This window comes from Zalophus californianus, chromosome 8, assembly GCF_009762305.2.
Source record: "Zalophus californianus isolate mZalCal1 chromosome 8, mZalCal1.pri.v2, whole genome shotgun sequence".
Taxonomy (NCBI): Eukaryota; Metazoa; Chordata; class Mammalia; order Carnivora; family Otariidae; genus Zalophus; species Zalophus californianus.
The window spans coordinates 94,865,246-94,882,157 of record NC_045602.1 but is presented as its reverse complement, the minus strand read 5'-3'; the positions used below and the strand labels follow the sequence as shown (position 1 = coordinate 94,882,157).

Here is a 16,912-nt window from a genome sequence, read left to right as displayed (position 1 = left end):
ATGGCAGAGGAGCTGCTGGAACTTTCTCTGAGTCAGAAGGGCCAGTGAGCACCATGGTTTCTGTTCTCCATTCACCTTGATAGGAATAAAGGGTACCATGGGCCAGTGTTGGGTAAATGCATAAACAAGGTTAAATATTCTTTATGCTAGTACTTCTCAGTCTTTAATATGTAACCGTGTCACTCTAGAAGGCACCTATACTAGGAAATTGTCTTTAGACAGTGGAATTCTTTTTGGAGGAGGAAGGGGATGCTGAGGACAATGTCATAGAAGTAGGGTTCCTTGAAACACTTGGGAAATACTGTCCCCAGCCTTTTGTCCTGTCTCATGACAAACGCTACCCTACATTCCATATCCAAATATGCTGAATGTGTTCCCTTTGCCTGGAATTTTCTACCCCCAGGTCTTTGACATAGCTCTCTGCCCTTCTCTTCATTCAGGTCCCAGCTCAGATGTCCTTCCTCAGAGAGGTCTTCCCTGACCACTTGACCCTGTCACTCTCCATCCCAGAGCACTTACAACTATTTGAAATGTTTGAAGAAATGTATTTATAATATTGTCATTCTGTTTCTCCTTATTTGAATGCAAGTTCATGTCATGAGCCTATTGCTGTGTCCCCGACATTTAGAACAGGCTCTGGCACACAATAAGGTGCTCCACTGAAGGAATGAACACCGAAGTTAATGAAGCCTTTGCATTAAACAGGGTAGAAGATCATGATGATCTCATGCCGATATTTATGCGCTATGACACACTTCTGAAGGAAACTTATGGCGAGTACTTCCTGGCTGAACTAATAGAGGCCCAAGACGAAGAGAATCATGCTGTCGTGTGTGAGGTTGGTGATTAATCCGCCTGGGGATGCGCTTAGTGAGAGGAATGAAAGAAATAAGCGATATTGCTCCTGGTTTTTGCCCAGCTCCCCCAGAGCTGCTATCCCCTCCCTGCTTCCTGAGGTCCTTCCAGGTGGTATGCCAGGCCCACTTCAGAGCGGTGACATCACCCTCCTTCCCAGTGTGACCTGGCTTTAGGTTTATAGGTTTTTGTGAGGTGCTTCCAGATACCAGGCTGCTGTGGACTCTTTGCCCTGCCCCTGAAGGTAGGGATGGAAGTTAGGGTGAAAGGGAGAGATTCTTGAGGGCGTCTGGGTGGATTTCTGAGAACCCAAGATCCCAGAGGCCAGAGATCACAGACCAGCATCCTGCTGGCACATGGATTTTGGTTTGACTTGGAAAATAATTCTTTTTAACTTTTTGTTTTAACAAAATTTCACACTTAGAGAAAACTTCTAGGCACTGAAATTCCCTAAACGGTAACATTTTACCACATTAGCTTTATCATTCTCTTTGCTTGCTTTTTCTCTCTATTTTTATAATAACCATATATATTTATATTACTTATGTTATATCGTAACATAAAAGTATTTATACCATAATATAAATATACATATATGTATTATTTTAGAGCTATTTATTTATATATTTTTCTGAACCATTTAAGTTGTGGATGTCACGCCCCCTTTACTGCTAAATACTTCAGTGTATATTTCCTAAAAACAAGAATGTTCTCTGATGTAACTGCAGTACAGTGATCAGGCAGAGCAGTTATGATTCCTACAGCCCTATTATCTAATCTACAGACCTTCTTCTGATTGTATTGACAGTCCTTTATAGCAGAAGTAAATCCACATCATCTATTGCACTCAGGTGTCCTGTGTCTTCAGTCTCCTGTAATCAGAACAACTCCCTGGTCTGTCTTTGTTTTTCATGACAATGACTGTTTTGAAGAGCACAGGTCAGTTATTTTGTGCAGCGTGTCTCAATTTGGATTTGTCCGTTGTTTTCTCATGATTTGATTTAGATCATAGATGATTAAGTTTTGTTGTATTAGTGGCTAGCATTTCAAAATTAAGAAAGTATATATAACAATTGGAATTTCTAGTTTCTCCGGAAATATCAGAAGGCCTGCTCTTGGGCCCCAGTGAATTGGAGCTATGGAACAGCTGCTGCTATAGACAATGTAGGTGCCCTTGAACACATCACCATTCCTACTGTGTCCTGGGGGTTCATGACCCTCCTCTGGCCATCTTCTCCACTTTAAACCAGCCTGGCCCTCATGAGCATGTCAGTCGTGACATGCTTCATGAGTGTCCTGATTCCACACCATCCATCCCGGAAGGCTTTACTGAGATGGGAGGTAGGAATGGCAATAAAGAAAAATGGAACCCACCCCCTCTGGTTTGACAGCTGTAGACCCTGTGGTCTACCTACACCCAAGGGAAGGGGGGAAGAAGAGACACAGAAGAGAGCTGGCGAGCTGGCTTGATTTGGTGTGTCTCAGCTCAAAGCAGGGAGCAGGCACCTTGGGCAGCCACTGTGGGCAACTCTGCAACTCTTGAGACTGTCTCTCATCCTTGCCCTGCCCCCAGAGGCATTCACAGAGGGACGCTCCTCCCTTATAGAATTTTAGCTAGCTGTGGTTTCCTTCTCTGCATTTGTCCCCACATGATTTGATAATGAGGATTCGATCCCAGTTCTGATAGCTAAATGTAAGTGTGTTGAGGTATCTTTAGACCTTTGTGTTGGTTTCAGTGTGCTGAAATTGGCCTTCCTGAAAAATATCATGATGGCATTCTATCTCCTGTCCTACTCCATCGGAAGCTTTGGGCATTCTTAAGGGTTGAAAATGCTGAACTAGGGATATTCACAACGTCTGCTCAGTGGTATGGAGAAATTGTTTGACTGAAAAAAGATTGAGACTTTTAGTGCCTTAGGGTAATTAGGGAATGTATGGTGACTGTTCAGCTTTAGGTAGGATAGGGCTGTGACCAATGGCATCTGCTTTATGTGTGTATGAGAAATGTGAGGAAAATATTTTAAAGTAGTAAGTACTCAAACTTGAGCATACATTGAAATGACTTCTTGGGGTGATTAGAACACAGATTCCTGGGACCCACCACAGTGTGATCTTGTAAGTCTGGGATGGGCCTGAGAATGTGCATTTTTCCCTAGTTCCTGGGTGATATTGATGCTGCTGGTTCAGGAACCACATTTATGTACTCTATTTTAAAGGCTTGAAGCTCTCCTCCAAATGACTTGTTGTTGACTTGTGTATAGGGACCTCACAAGGTCGGCCTTTTGTTGATGGTTTTGAGAATCAAGAAAAGAAAGCAATTCAAATGTGAGCTAAGATGTTCTCTTTGCATCACATGAGAAATATAGAGGGCAATTTCTGTAAAGGCCTTTAAAAGAGGTTTATATAAGCTTGGACTGAAGATTGTTTTTGACAAAAAGATAATCTTATTTAGAATGAATTTCTGTGTTGCCTTTTGCATATCATAATAATCAACAAACATGGATAGAACCCTTGGGTACCCAGCCCTATACCTGAATACTTCATAGAATCCCAAGGTTTAGGCAGAGATGACCACAAATTAGTTTTGTTTTGTTTTTTTTTTTTCAAGTGGATATTTGACCTTTGCTTTGTGCCAGTTTATTGAAAAGCTTTCAAAGGTGGGAATTCAGCAGTTTTACTTCTAGGATGATTGTTCAGGGATTCTTCATACACTGATTTCTCTCTTTGACAAAACTGTAAGAGCTATTTAAAGAATATTACTTTTCTTGGGAAACTTGGAATCAAAAGTTCTTTTATTCTGATAACATGATCTGTTTGAGACTTGGTTCTACACCAGCGGTTCTCAAGCTCAGTTTGTATGAGAACCACTTGGGAGACTTTTAGACTATCCCCATGCCCACGAACTTGTATCCAGAATATATAATGAACTCATATAGCAATAAAGAGAAAAATCATCTAAATAAAATGTGGACAAAGGATTTGAATAGACATTTCTCCAAAAGAGATATACAAATGGCCAAAAAGCTCATGAAATGGTGCTCAACACCATTAGTCCTCAGGGAAATACAAACCAACACCACAATGAGATACCACTTCACACTTGCTAGGATTGTTATAATAAAAGAGAGGGACGATAACAAGAGTTGGTGAGGATGTGGAGAAAGTGGAACCCTCTTGGACTGCTGGTGGGATTATAATATGGCATAGCCACTTTAGAAAACAATCTGGCATTTTCTCAAAAAGTGAAACATAGAATTAACATTTAGCCCAGCAGTTCCACTCCTAAATTGAAAATAGATGTCCACACAGAAACATGTACATAAACATTCATAGCAGTATTATTCATAATAGCCAAAAAGTGGAAATAACCCACATGTCCATCTGCTGATGAATGAATAAACAAAAGGTGGTATAGCCATACAATGGAAAATTATTAGGAGATAAAAGGGAATGAAGAATTATGCATGCTACAACATGTTTGAACCTTGAAAACATTATGCCAGGTGAAAGCATCCAGACCTCAAAGACCGCGTATTGTATGATCCCATTTATATGAAAGCCTAGAAAGAGCAAGTCCATAGAAACAGAAAATAGATCAGTGGCTGGAGAAAGAGGTAGATGGGGAACAACTAATAAAGGGTATGGCATTTTTTTATGGGGGTGGCCAGGGGACGAAAATGTTTTGGAATTAGTGGTTGAAGGTGTATATCTTTGTGAATATACTAAAAGCTACTGAATTGTATATTCTTTAAAGGTTTATTTTTATGGTAAGTGAATTATATCTCAATTAAAAATCCTGATGCTAGGATATACTTAGACCAAGTAGATCAGTCTTTCAGGGTGGGACATAATCAGCATTTCTAAAACGCTCCCATATGGTTCCAATGTGCAGTCCAAGTGGTGAAACATTTATCTACATGATGGAAAACGAAACCATATGTGGTGAAGGACAGGATGACCTGAGAAAGATAAAGGCATTAGGTTCTTAAGGTGAGAACTGGCCCTAAAAATTGGATTCTGAGGTCCTAGTCCATAATATTTGTTTCTTCTTCATTGAAAGGGTTATTTTTATTTTTTCATATTTAGGTTTTTGCATTCTCCTTTAAGGACTTTCATATATGTTCATTCGACCTATAGCTTCACGCTAATGAATAAAGGAAGAGTCAAGGAATATTTGGGCCCAGCAGCACCATTTTGAAAACTATGTCTTTACATGATGAGACAAAACTACTGAGAAGTAGTGATTCATGAAGACCCCAGTCAGGCCTTTTAATGACCAAAATGGACAATCTGGTTTAGTCAGGCCTTTGTTTTTTAGAGAAGGCTTTTATTTGTTCCAGCTTTATTGCGATATAATTGACATATACGATTGTGTAAGTTTAAGGTGTACACCATGTTGATTTGGTACATTTATATATTGTAAAATGATTCCACCATAGCATTAGCTAATACCTCCATCACATCACATAATTACCAGTACCTTTTTGTGGTAAGAATGTTTAAGATCCATTCTTTTAGCAACTTTCGAGTATCTAATACAATATTGTTAACTAAAATCACCATGTTGTACATTAGATCCCAAGAACCTATTCATCGTACAACTAGAAGTTTGTGCCCTTTGACCAACATCCCCCCCTTTCACTCGCCTCCCAATCCCTGGTAACCATAATTTTACTGTTTCTATGTGTTCTTTTTTAGATTCCACATATAAGTGATATCATATAATATTTGCCTTTCTCTGACTTATTTTGCTTAGCATAATGCCATCATGGACCATCCATGTTGTTGCAAATGGCAGGATTTCCTTCTTTTCTCGTGGCTGAATAATATTCTATTGTATGCATATATACCACATTTTTAATTAATTCATCTGTTGAAGGACACTTAGATTGTTTCCATATGTTGGCTATTAAGAATAGCCATGAACATGGGAGTGCAAATATCTGTTCGAGATCCTGTTTTTGTTTCTTTTGGATATACAACCAAAAGTAGTATTGCTAGGTCATATGGCAGTTCTATTTTTAATATTTTGAGAAACATCCATACTGTTTTCCATACTGGCTATAGCAAATTACATTCCTATGAACAGCACATGAGGGTTACTTTTTTTTTTTAAGATTTTTTTTTTTTTTTTTATTTGACAGAGAAAGACACAGAGATAGAGGGAACACAAGCAGGGGGAATGGGAGAGGGAGAAGCAGACTTCCCGCTGAGCAGGGAGCCTGATGCGGGGCTCAATCCCGCAATCCCAGGGATCATGACCTGGGCCGAAGGCAGATGCTTAACGACTGAGCCACCCAGGTGCCCCAAGGGTTACTTTTTTTAAAAAAAGATTTTGTTTTTTAAGTAATCGCTACACCCAACATGGGGCTTGAACTCACAACCCCCGAGATTAAGTGTTGCATGCTCTACCAACTGAGCCAGCCAGGGGCCCCATAAGGGTTACTTTTTCTCCACATTCTTGCCAGTGAATTGTTATCTCTTGTCTTTGTGGATGATAACCATTCTAACAGATGTAAGGAAATATCTCATTGTGGTTTTGATTTTCATCTCCTAATGACTGGTGAAGTTGAGCATCTTTTCATATACCTGCTGATCATTTGTATGTATTCTTTGGAAAAAATGTCTATTCAGATTCTCTGCCCATTTTTAAATTGGATCTTTTTTTCCCTGTTGAGTTGTAGGAGTTCTTTATGCATTTTGGATATCAACCCCCTATCTAATATTCCAGTATATGGTTTACAAATACTTTCTCCCATTCTGTAGATTGCTTTTTCATTGTGTTGATTGTTCCTTTTGCTGTGCAGAAACTTTTTAGTTTGGTGTCATCTTTCTTATTAATTTTTGCTTTTGTTGCTTGTGATTTTGGTGTCATATCAAAAAAATGGTTGCCAAGAACAATGTCAAGGAGCTTCTTCTCCCTACATTTTCTTCCAGTAGTGATACAGTTTCAAGTCTTATGTTTAAGTCTTTAGTCCATTTTGAGTTAATTTTTGTGAGTGGTGTGAGATGGAGTCCAATTTCACTCTTCTATATGTGGATATCAGTTTTCCCAGTACTGTTTATTGAAGAGACAGTCATTTTCCCATTGAGTATTCTTGGCTCCCTTGTTAAATATTAGTTGCTCATATATGCAGGTGTTTATTTCTGGGCTCTTGATTCTGTTCCACTGGTTTCTGTGTCTGCTTTTATCTTAGTACTGTACTGTTTTGATTATTGTAACTTTGTAATATGATTTGAAATCAAAGTGTGATGCCTCCACCTTTGTTCTTTTTTTAAAGATTTATTTATTTAAATTTTTTAAAAAGATTTTTTAAAATTTATTTTAGAGAGAGCACAAGTCAGAAGGGCAAGGAGAGGGAGAGAGAATCTCATGCAGACTTAGTGCTAAGAGTGGAGCTGACATGTACCTCCATCTCAGGACCCTGAGATCACGACCTGAGCTGAAACCAAGAGTCAGACACTTAACTGTGCCACCCAGGCACCCCTATTTATTCGAGAGAGAGAACAGGGGGAGGGGCACAGGGAGAGGGAAAGAAACTCAAGCCAGACTCTCTGCTGAGCACGGAGCCTGACTTGGGGCTAGATCTCATGACCTAGAGCTCAAGACCTGAGCCAAAATCAAGAGTCAGTCACTTAATCGACTGAGCCACCCAGGTGCCCTTCCAGCTTTGTTCTTTTGGTGTCTTTTGTGGTTCCATACGAATCTTAGGATAGTTTGTTCTATTTCTATGAAAAAATGCCATTGGAGTTTTGATAGGGATTGCACTGAATCTAGAGATGGCTTTGGGTAGTATGAACATTTTAACAATGTTAATTCTTCTAATCCAGTTGTTTTTGATACTATTGATAGGATTGTTTTCTTTATTTCTTTTTCAGGTATTTCATTGTTAGTGTATAGAAATGCAACTGATTTCCGTATGTTGGTTTTGTATTGTGCAACTTTACTGAATTCATTTATCAGTTCTAACAGTTTTTTGTTGGATTCTTTAGGATTTTCTATATGTAAGATCATATATCATTTTCAAACACAGATACTTTTACTACTTTACTACTTCCTTTTCTTGCCTGATTTCTTTGGCTAGGACTTCCAGTCCTCTGTTGAATAGGAGTGGTGAGAGTGGGCACCCTTGTCCCGCTGCTGATCTTAGAGGAAAAGCTTTCAGCCATTCACTGTTGAGCATGATGTGCTGTGGGCTTGTCATAAATGGCCTTTATTTAATTAAAATATTTTTTCTACTATAGCCTATTTATTGAGCATTCTTCTCATGAAGGGACGTGATATTTTGTTATATGCTTTCTCTGCATCTATTGAGATGATCATATGATTTTTATTTTTCTATTAATGTGGTTTATCACTTTTATTGATTTGTGTATATTGAACCATCCTTGCATCACAGGGATAAATCCTGCTTGATCACGGTGTATGATCCTTTTAATGTGCTGTTGAATTCACTTTGCTAATATTTTGTTGAGAATTTTGTGTCAGTATTCATCAGGGATATTGGTCTATACTTTTCTTGTAATGTCCTTATCTGGCTTTGGTGTCAGAGTAATGCTGGCCTCATAAAATATTCAATTTTTGGAAGAGTTTGAGAAGGATTGGTGTCAATTCTTTAAATGTTTGGTAGAATTTACCAGTGAAACCATCTAGTCTGGGGCTTTTCTTTGGCAGGAGGTTTTTGATTGCTGATTCATTCCCTTTACTTGTTATTCATCTGTTCATAGTCTCTATTTCTTCATGTTTCAGTCTCGGTAGGTTGTGTGTTTTTAGGAATTTATCCATTTATCCTAGGTTGTTCAATTTGTTGCCATACAAATGTTCATAGTAGTTGCTTATGATCCTTTGTATTTCTACGTTACCAGATGTAATGTCTCCTTTTTCATTTCTGATTTTGAGTCCTCTTTTTGTCAATTTTGTTTATCTTTTCAAAAATCAACTCTTGGTTTCATTGAACTTTTTGTACTGTTTTTCTATTTCATTTATTTCTGCTCTCATCTTTGTATTTCCTACCTTCTGCTAACTTTGGGCTTAATTTGATCTCCTTTTCCAAGTTCCTTGAAATGTAAATTTGTTTATTTGAGATCTTTTTTTCCTTGATGTAGGCATTTATTGCTATAAATTTACCTCCTAGAACTGCTTTTTCTTCTTTTTTTAATTTTTATTTGAATTTTAGTTAACAAAAGTGAAATACTGGTTTCAGGAACAGAATTCAGTGGTTCCTCACTTACATACAACACCCAGTGCTCATCACAAGTGCCCTTCTTAATACCCATCACCCATCTAGCCCATCCTCCACCCACCTCCCTCTATCAACCCTCAGTTTGTTCTCTATCATTAAGAGTCTGTTGGGCACCTGGGTGGCTCAGTTGTTAAGCGGCTGCCTTCGGCTCAGGTCATGATCTCAGAGTCCTGGGATCGAGTCCCACATTGGGCTCCCTGCTCAGCGGGAAGCCTGCTTCTCCCTCTCCCACTCCCCCCTGCTTGTGTTCCTGCTCTCGCTGTCTTTGTCTGTGTCAAATAAGTAAATAAAATCTTAAAAAAAAAAAGAGTCTCTTATGGTTTGTTTCCCTCTCTCCTTTTTTTTCCCCCCTCCCATATGTTTGAATTGTAGAACTGCTTTCTCAACATCCCATAGGTTTTGGTATTTTGTCTTTCCATTTCTGTTTGTTTGAAGATATTTTTTGTTTCATTTTTGATTTCTTCTTTGGAACAACTCCATGGTTGTTCAGGAATTTTTTTCCCCACATATTTGTGAATTGTCCAGGTTCCCTGCTGTTACTGATTTTTAGTTTTATAACATATGGTCAGAAAAGATACTTGGTATGATTTCAGTCTTCTTAAATTTGCTAAGATTTGTTTTGTGGCCTAATATATGATCTATCCTGGAGAATGTTCTATGTATGCTGGAGAAGAATGTATAGTCTAGGGGGCACCTGGGTGGCTCAGTCGTTAAGTGTCTGCCTTCGGCTCAGGTCATGATCCCAGCGTCCTGGGATCGAGCCCCACATCGGGCTCCTTGCTCGGCGGGAAGCCTGCTTCTCCCTCTGCCACTCTCCCTGCTTGTGTTCCTTTTCTCACTGTGTCTCTCTCTGTCAAATAAATAAATAAAATCTTTAGAAAAAAAAAAAGAATGTATAGTCTACTGCCATTGGATGGTATGTTCTGTGCATGTCTGTTAGGTCCATTGGTCTAAAGTAAAGTTCAAGTCCAACATTTCCTTGTAGATTTTCTATCTTGGATGTTCTATCCATTGTTGAAAGTAGGGGTATTGAAGTCCCCTTCTATTATTGTATTGTCTGTTTCTCCCTTCATATCTTTTAGTATTTGCTTGATATATTTAGGTGGTCTGATATTGAGTTTGTATATATTTAGGATTGTTATATCTTCTTGACAAATTGACCCCTTTATCATTGATATAATGACCTTCTTTGTCTCTTGTTTCTGTTTTTGGCTTAAAGTCTTTTTTGGTTTCTACTTGCATGGAGTATCTTTTTCCTTCTCTTCACTTTGAGCCTATGTGTTTTCTTAAAGCTGAAGTGAATCTCTTTTAGGCAGCATATAGTTGGGTCTTTCTTTTCTTTTCTTTTTGAAAGAGAGAGAGAATGTGAATGGTGGGGGAGGGGCAGAGAGCAAAGGAGAGAGAGAATCCCAAGCAGGCCCCATGCCCAGCGTGGAGCCCAACATGGGGCTTGATCTTACAACCCTGAGATCATGACCTGAGCTGAAGTCAAGAGTCAGGCGCTTAACTGACTGAGCCACCCAGGCGCCCCTGCTATCTTGAATTCTTTATCTGGTAAGTTAGAGATCTCCATGTCTTTGGTTTTAGTTACAGGAAAATTATTGTGATCTTTTGCTGATGTCATTTTCTTGATTTTCTCATGTTTCTTGGAGTTTTTCATTACTGTCTTCACATTTGAAGTAGCAGTTACCCCCTCCAGTCTTTACTTTCTTCAGAGGAGACATACCTCTGTCAGCCCTGCTAGAGATCCTGAGGGGTTCTCAGATCTTCGATGGATAAATCTGCTCCACCTTTCTTGTTCCCTCTTGTGGCAGACTTCTTAAGCTCGTACGCATTCTCTGGATCTTACAAAGCACCAGGCCGTGTGCTGACAACCTCTTTTATTTTCCCAAAGGTAGGTGCTCAAAAAGACAACCTCTTTTATTTTCCCAAAGATCCTTTGGTGTCTCTAAGGGTAGGTGCTCAGACTGATTTTCTGCAGTCCTCACTAACTGTCTGCTAAAGCCTGCTCATGGTTTTGTTGGGAGTGTGCACAGGAGCTGGCCACGGGGTGGGATGATGTGTGGGTAAGGCACACAGGTTGCTGGCAGTACTTGTGGGCCAGTTGAAGGATTTCATGGGGAAGATATTTCCAGCAGTTTGTGGGCAGGCTTCCTGATGCAATCCACAATGCAGTGAGGAATCAGGTCCATTTATTGCCCTCCAAGAGTACTATTCGCTGCTTTTCCTAGACTCTTTCCACTCCCCAAGTCATAGAGCTTCCAATTAAGTACTCTGGATGAGATGAAAAAGAAATGGGCCTCTTTGGAAGAATCCATCACAGGCGGGGAAGCTGGGCGCTCACACACACTTTCCCTTTTCCCCATTGATAAATCATGGGCCAAGAAATCTTGCCCTAAGCAGTGCCTCATTGGGGGGTGGGTGAGATGGGTAAAGCCAGACTGTTCCTCTCATTCACTTCAGTGCATCCAAACTCATACTTTTTTTTTGCTCCAGTGGAGTCCTAGAACTTCTCTGGAAACTGTACTTTTTACAAAGACTCTCTCCTCTGTAAATGATTATCTAAGTCTGTATTCTCCAAGGGCTTCTGGACCATGGCCAAGACAAGCTGGACCCAGTCCTCTTTAGGATTCATAGTCAAGACCGAGGTGTGTCTGCCTATTTCCTCATGCACAGTTGGCAAAACTCTTCCAGGTCCCTTGGTGTATGGTACTGGATGCCACAGCTCCCTCAGAGGCCCTTTTGTTCATGGCTGGATGCTGAATGTTTGCTGTTGAGCTCAGGGACAACAATGATGGACATCTTTATGCCGCCATCAAGCTGATGTCACTCTGGAGATTGCTTTTAATTCTTTGTTTTTAAGGTGACAGTTTCAACCCAAATCACTTGTGTTAGTGCTTATGAAGAGCAGCTGCAGTGACTACCTCTACGTATCTTCCTCTCTAGTCACATGTTACACATTTTTCAGTGCATGTAACATCGGAGGAAGTTGCAGGCTGAAAATTGCAGTCCCAGCACTGCAAGGATCTTTTGGTGTCTCTAAAGAGGCAAATGGAGTCCAGCCCAGTTTCTGAGAGGCCATGTTACCTCAGACATCAGACACTTCACATTCTGTGGAGAAGCGACCATGGACTTCAATCTTTAAATGGAAGGGCAGAAGCAGGACCTCCTTAACAGAGGGGAAGCCAGTCCAGGACTTGGGAGCACATCTCCAGTTTCTACTGAGCTGTATCTGGTTTCTTAAACCTTTTACGTTCAAGATCAGTGCTGTCACTCCCCTCCCACCTGCCTCCCGGACCCTTTTCCCAACCACCTGGACTTTCTTTGGCTGGCCCTGCAGACAGTGGTATGTGGGAACTAGTTCATTTTGCCTCACAAGAACCAAGTGTTCAATCCTCAGGAACTTTGCAAGCTGGTTGTTAAACACAGCCATTATTAAAAATTAAATTATATAAACTTGCAGTGCAGTCACGGTAGAAAACAAAGTTAATGCTCAACACTCATCACTTCCTAATTATTTTATTATTATCTTTGCTCTTGAGATTATTTATGTCTATCGTCTCTCTAGTGGAAATACTATATAATAGTGGCTACTGGGCATCCCTTCCCAACTCCCCATTCAGTAACATCACATTGGTAGCTTAAAATTGGCCACGGTGGGAATATTTACACCACAGAGATTGGCAAATTGCTAAATCAGGGTTTTCCCCGCCCCAGTTGCTGATTAAGCATTTATGGGCAACATGCCATGCTTACAGGTGACTGCAGTTGACCAGAGATCACAGAACAGAGTGCATCAGATCTGTCTCTTCCCACACCGGCCCATGGTAGTTACAGGCCATGCACATAGAAAGCCTGGGATCTATGCCCGTGCCAAGTAGGAAACTCTTGACTAGTTAAAGGTTTTTAACTGTGCAGGCTTTCTTTGGCTTGATAGCTACTTGGGAGGAATTTTGAGTCATCACTTTGCTGCGCAAGTTGCTTTTCATAACTTTATCCTGGCTTACCTTGACATCTGGTGTTTACTCCAAACTGAGATTTTGGGGAAGGGTGGTTAGAGGCCAAGGGCGGCTCCTAGAGACAGATGGGCAGAGCGTCTGCTTTGGCATCGTCCACAGCATGGGCAGCAGTGGTCCGAACAGGCACCACTGACCTGCGGGTGGGCAGAGCCTGCCAACTCAGCCCTGCTGTTGGCATGAGGCAGAGGGGATCAAAGCTGGCAGTGGTCACAGTAAGAGCACCCTCATTATGGAGTATGGTCACCCATAAGGGATGAGTGACTGTAGGGCTTTTTAGAAGGAAGCATGAATGATACAGGGCACACATGTCTCTAAATGGGCCTGTGTTTGAAGACAAGGCCACTGCATGTAGGGATTTCTAGCAACCAGAGCTTTATGTATCCTAATGTATATCCTCCCAGGAGAAACAAGAACAATAAGCAGAACTTTCAGTTTTGCTCTCTTAGTATAAGATAATGGAAGACACCTTTGTGGTGGAAAGTTATCTCTGTTGCCTAGAGGATAGATAGCAGTCAACAATCAATGCCTTTTCATTGTTCAAGTAAAGGAAGTTCACTGAATCTATTTTTCCAGAAAACATACACACACACAAAGATTTGAATTTGAATACTCCCACAAATTCATATTTCAGAATGGTGTTTCTCAAATCAGAATAGTTATTTGAAAGAAACTCAAAGGGAAAAGCAGACATTTCCACAATATGTCCTTGCTCTGTTGCAGTTCATAATTGTGAACTTTTGTGAATTGTCACAACCGAGGATGAATGACGGGAATATAACAGGTTGTGGAATTGGAGAACGTTACATCTTTGTTCCTAATGGCAAAACATGTTTCTTCTCATTTTCATCAGAATGTGTGATCCATGCCATTTGAAATCAAATTCCAAACACAATGAGCCATTAGTGTAATAGCTCATTACTAACAGCGGTCTTATAAATAATACATTCTTATCATGCACATGCAGCTCGCCATGAAGCCAGCAAAAGGTATTTCAGGCCATCGAAGTTTCGTTGCGCCAGCGTGGCTGTAGCTTAGAAGGACATCTCCATGTGAACCAAGATGGATGCCAATTTTCCCTGCCGAGAGTGAGGCTGGCCGTCTCTTTCTGCACATATGGTAGATGGATTGGTTAATCAGCGTCTGCTGAGTCTTGGGCCTAAAATTACAGAGAAGCCAGACAACTGTGGCTACGCAGCCTTTGTTCATGAGTGCAAACAAGACAAACAATCACTTGTTATTTGGGAAAAAAATTAAAATGTTTATTTTGGACTTTTATTAAAGTGCCGGTGGCTTTATAAAACAGCTGTGTAAATCCAGCCTTGTACAGCTAGTATCGTTGTGGGGTGGGGGGCTGTAAAGAAAAGAGTACGCATGGAAAAATTAATTTTTAAGAATTCCTCTTGTATTCCAGCATTAGGAAGAAAACAAAGGGAGTCTCACATTTATTTTTCAAACACATGTTTGAAAACAAATGACTTTCGACTAGAAGGCACATTTGAGAACAAATACTTTAATGCCCAATTTTTCTATGTGTCATATAAAAGACTGAGTATTGTTGTAGCTTAATTTTGTGCTTTAGTAGGTTCAAATATTAACCATTTTCTCTGACTGACATTTATGGGATGCTACTGCATTCTTGGGACTAGGGAATGCCGATGATGAGTTCTTTTGCTTCCTGTACAGGGTGGTTGTCTCAAGAAATACAGCATGAACACTTGAGGAATAGGATCTAGTAAAGCTGGTTTCTAACAGGAGCTGCAGTCAAATCAGTCAACCAGAATTTGCTTAAAACTCAAGTTATAATTAATACGAGGAGTTATTTATGTACAATTTAGTTTTCTCTCTTTTCTAATTTTAGTGAAATATAATTGTATAACATTGTATAAGTTTAAGGTTTACAATGTAGCAATTTGATATATATATGATATGTATGTATATACATACATATCATATATATTACATATATATACATATATACACACACACACTCAAGTATATATATATTGCACAATAATTACCACAGGAAGATTAGTTAACTACAGAACTATGCATTCTTTCTTGCTCTCTTTTAAAATTTTAAATGCTTTCCTTGCAGGGAAGAATGATATGCAGAATTATTGAAGGAACATCATAAAGAATTTCAATCATAGATACCTGTCAGTGTGGACTATGACAGAGTTAAATTTTGTTCCTTTGTATCACTACCAAGAATAGGTGTGATCGGCTAATTATTCATTAGAAGATAACTTGTTTTCTTGACTTCTGACACTTCTGACACCAAATGTGTAGGGTTTTGCTTACACCAACCAAATTTTCAGCTCCCTAGACCAACTGGGTGTCCTGCGATTCAGTGCTGATACTACCTGGAGTGAGTGTGGATCTCACAGGGAAAGGGCTCAGGCCCCCAAGACTGCCCCCACTTCAGGTGCCAGTCATAAGTCTCAGGTTGTCACCTGTACTTGTAACTGACTGGCTATGAATCAGGGGTTCCCACAGCCCCCTCCTTAGGGGTTGATAATTTGTTAGAATGGCTCACAGAACTCAGGGAAACACTTGACTTACTATTGCCTGCTTATTATAAAGACTACAACTCAGGAACAGCTACATGGAAAGGATGCATACAGCGAGGTGCAGGGGAAAGGGCCCTGAGCTTCTGTATCCTCTCTGGGCATGTCTTCTCCCAGCATCTCCATGTGTTTACCAATCCAGAAACTCCTGATTCCCCTTGTTGAGGGGTTTTTATGGTGGTTCCATTAACGATTCATTATATCATTGGCTACTGGTGACTGAAGTCAATCTCAAGCCCCTCCTCCCTCTCTAGAGGTCAGGAGGAGGTGCCAAAAGTTCCAACCCTCTAATCAATCACATGTTTGGTTTCCCTGACAATCAGCTCCCATTCTCTGGGAGTCACCTCATTAGCATAAACATAGGTATTACCCAGGGCGCCTGGGTGGCTCAGGTGGTTAAGCAACTGCCTTCGGCTCAGGTCATGATCCTGGAGTCCCAGGATCGAGTCCCGCATCAGGCTCCCTGCTCAGCAGGGAGTCTGCTTCTCCCTCTGACCCTCCCCCCTCTCATGTGCTCTCTCTCTCTCATTCTCGCTCTCTCAAATAAATAAATAAAATCTTTAAAAAAAAAAAAAAAAAACAAAAAACATAGGTATTACCCAAAGGAGCTTATTAGGAAAAAGAAAAGATGTTCCTCTCAGGAAATTACAAGTGTTTTAGGAACCAGGGATGAAGACCAAACATGTATTTCTTATTATGTCACGCTGTCCCACTTACCTTCCCACTTGTGTATTCATCAGAGGCCTAAATTAATGGGACTGTTTTAAGAGGTTCAGAACCAGGTATCTGTTCGGATGCTAGGAGGTGACGTATTTGTAAATCAGACCCACATGGTGAACAAGTGTTGTCAGTTTACTTCGCTCATACATCCCCACCAAATCAAATAAGTGAATGAATTCAAGAAAATCAAAGTTCCAATCTGAAAGAGTAGGTGACCATGAACATCTCTGAATCCAGGGTCAATCGATGGAATGATGACTGGTCTTATTGAGACTGTGCATGGTGGAGGGGAAGAAAGTGGACAGGAAGGCTGGCCTTCCCGTGGGATAATAGAAGGATATGGGGCAGGTCTGGGCAAAGAGGACACATGTTCTTTCCCTCTAGAACTCTAGCAACTTCCCTAAGTTATGTATCCACTTCTAGGACTGTTCACACTGGTCATCCACTGGACATATTTTGGAGCATGTTGTGTGTGCCATGCATGGTACTGGACACTAGAGCTTCTGAA

The 16,912-nt window shown here is 40.4% G+C and overlaps 1 protein-coding gene across 5 annotated transcripts in view; it reads left to right on the top strand.

Moving 5' to 3' along the window:
• Positions 1-16,912, top strand: part of CFAP61 (cilia and flagella associated protein 61) — a 302,051-nt gene that overhangs the window by 34,913 nt on the left and 250,226 nt on the right. For all 5 annotated transcript variants that reach the window (XM_027623975.2, XM_027623973.2, XM_027623974.1 and 2 more), the window contains one exon: positions 706-838. In XM_027623975.2, the coding sequence (XP_027479776.1) occupies positions 706-838 (133 nt within the window). The remainder of the gene's footprint in view (positions 1-705; positions 839-16,912) is intronic.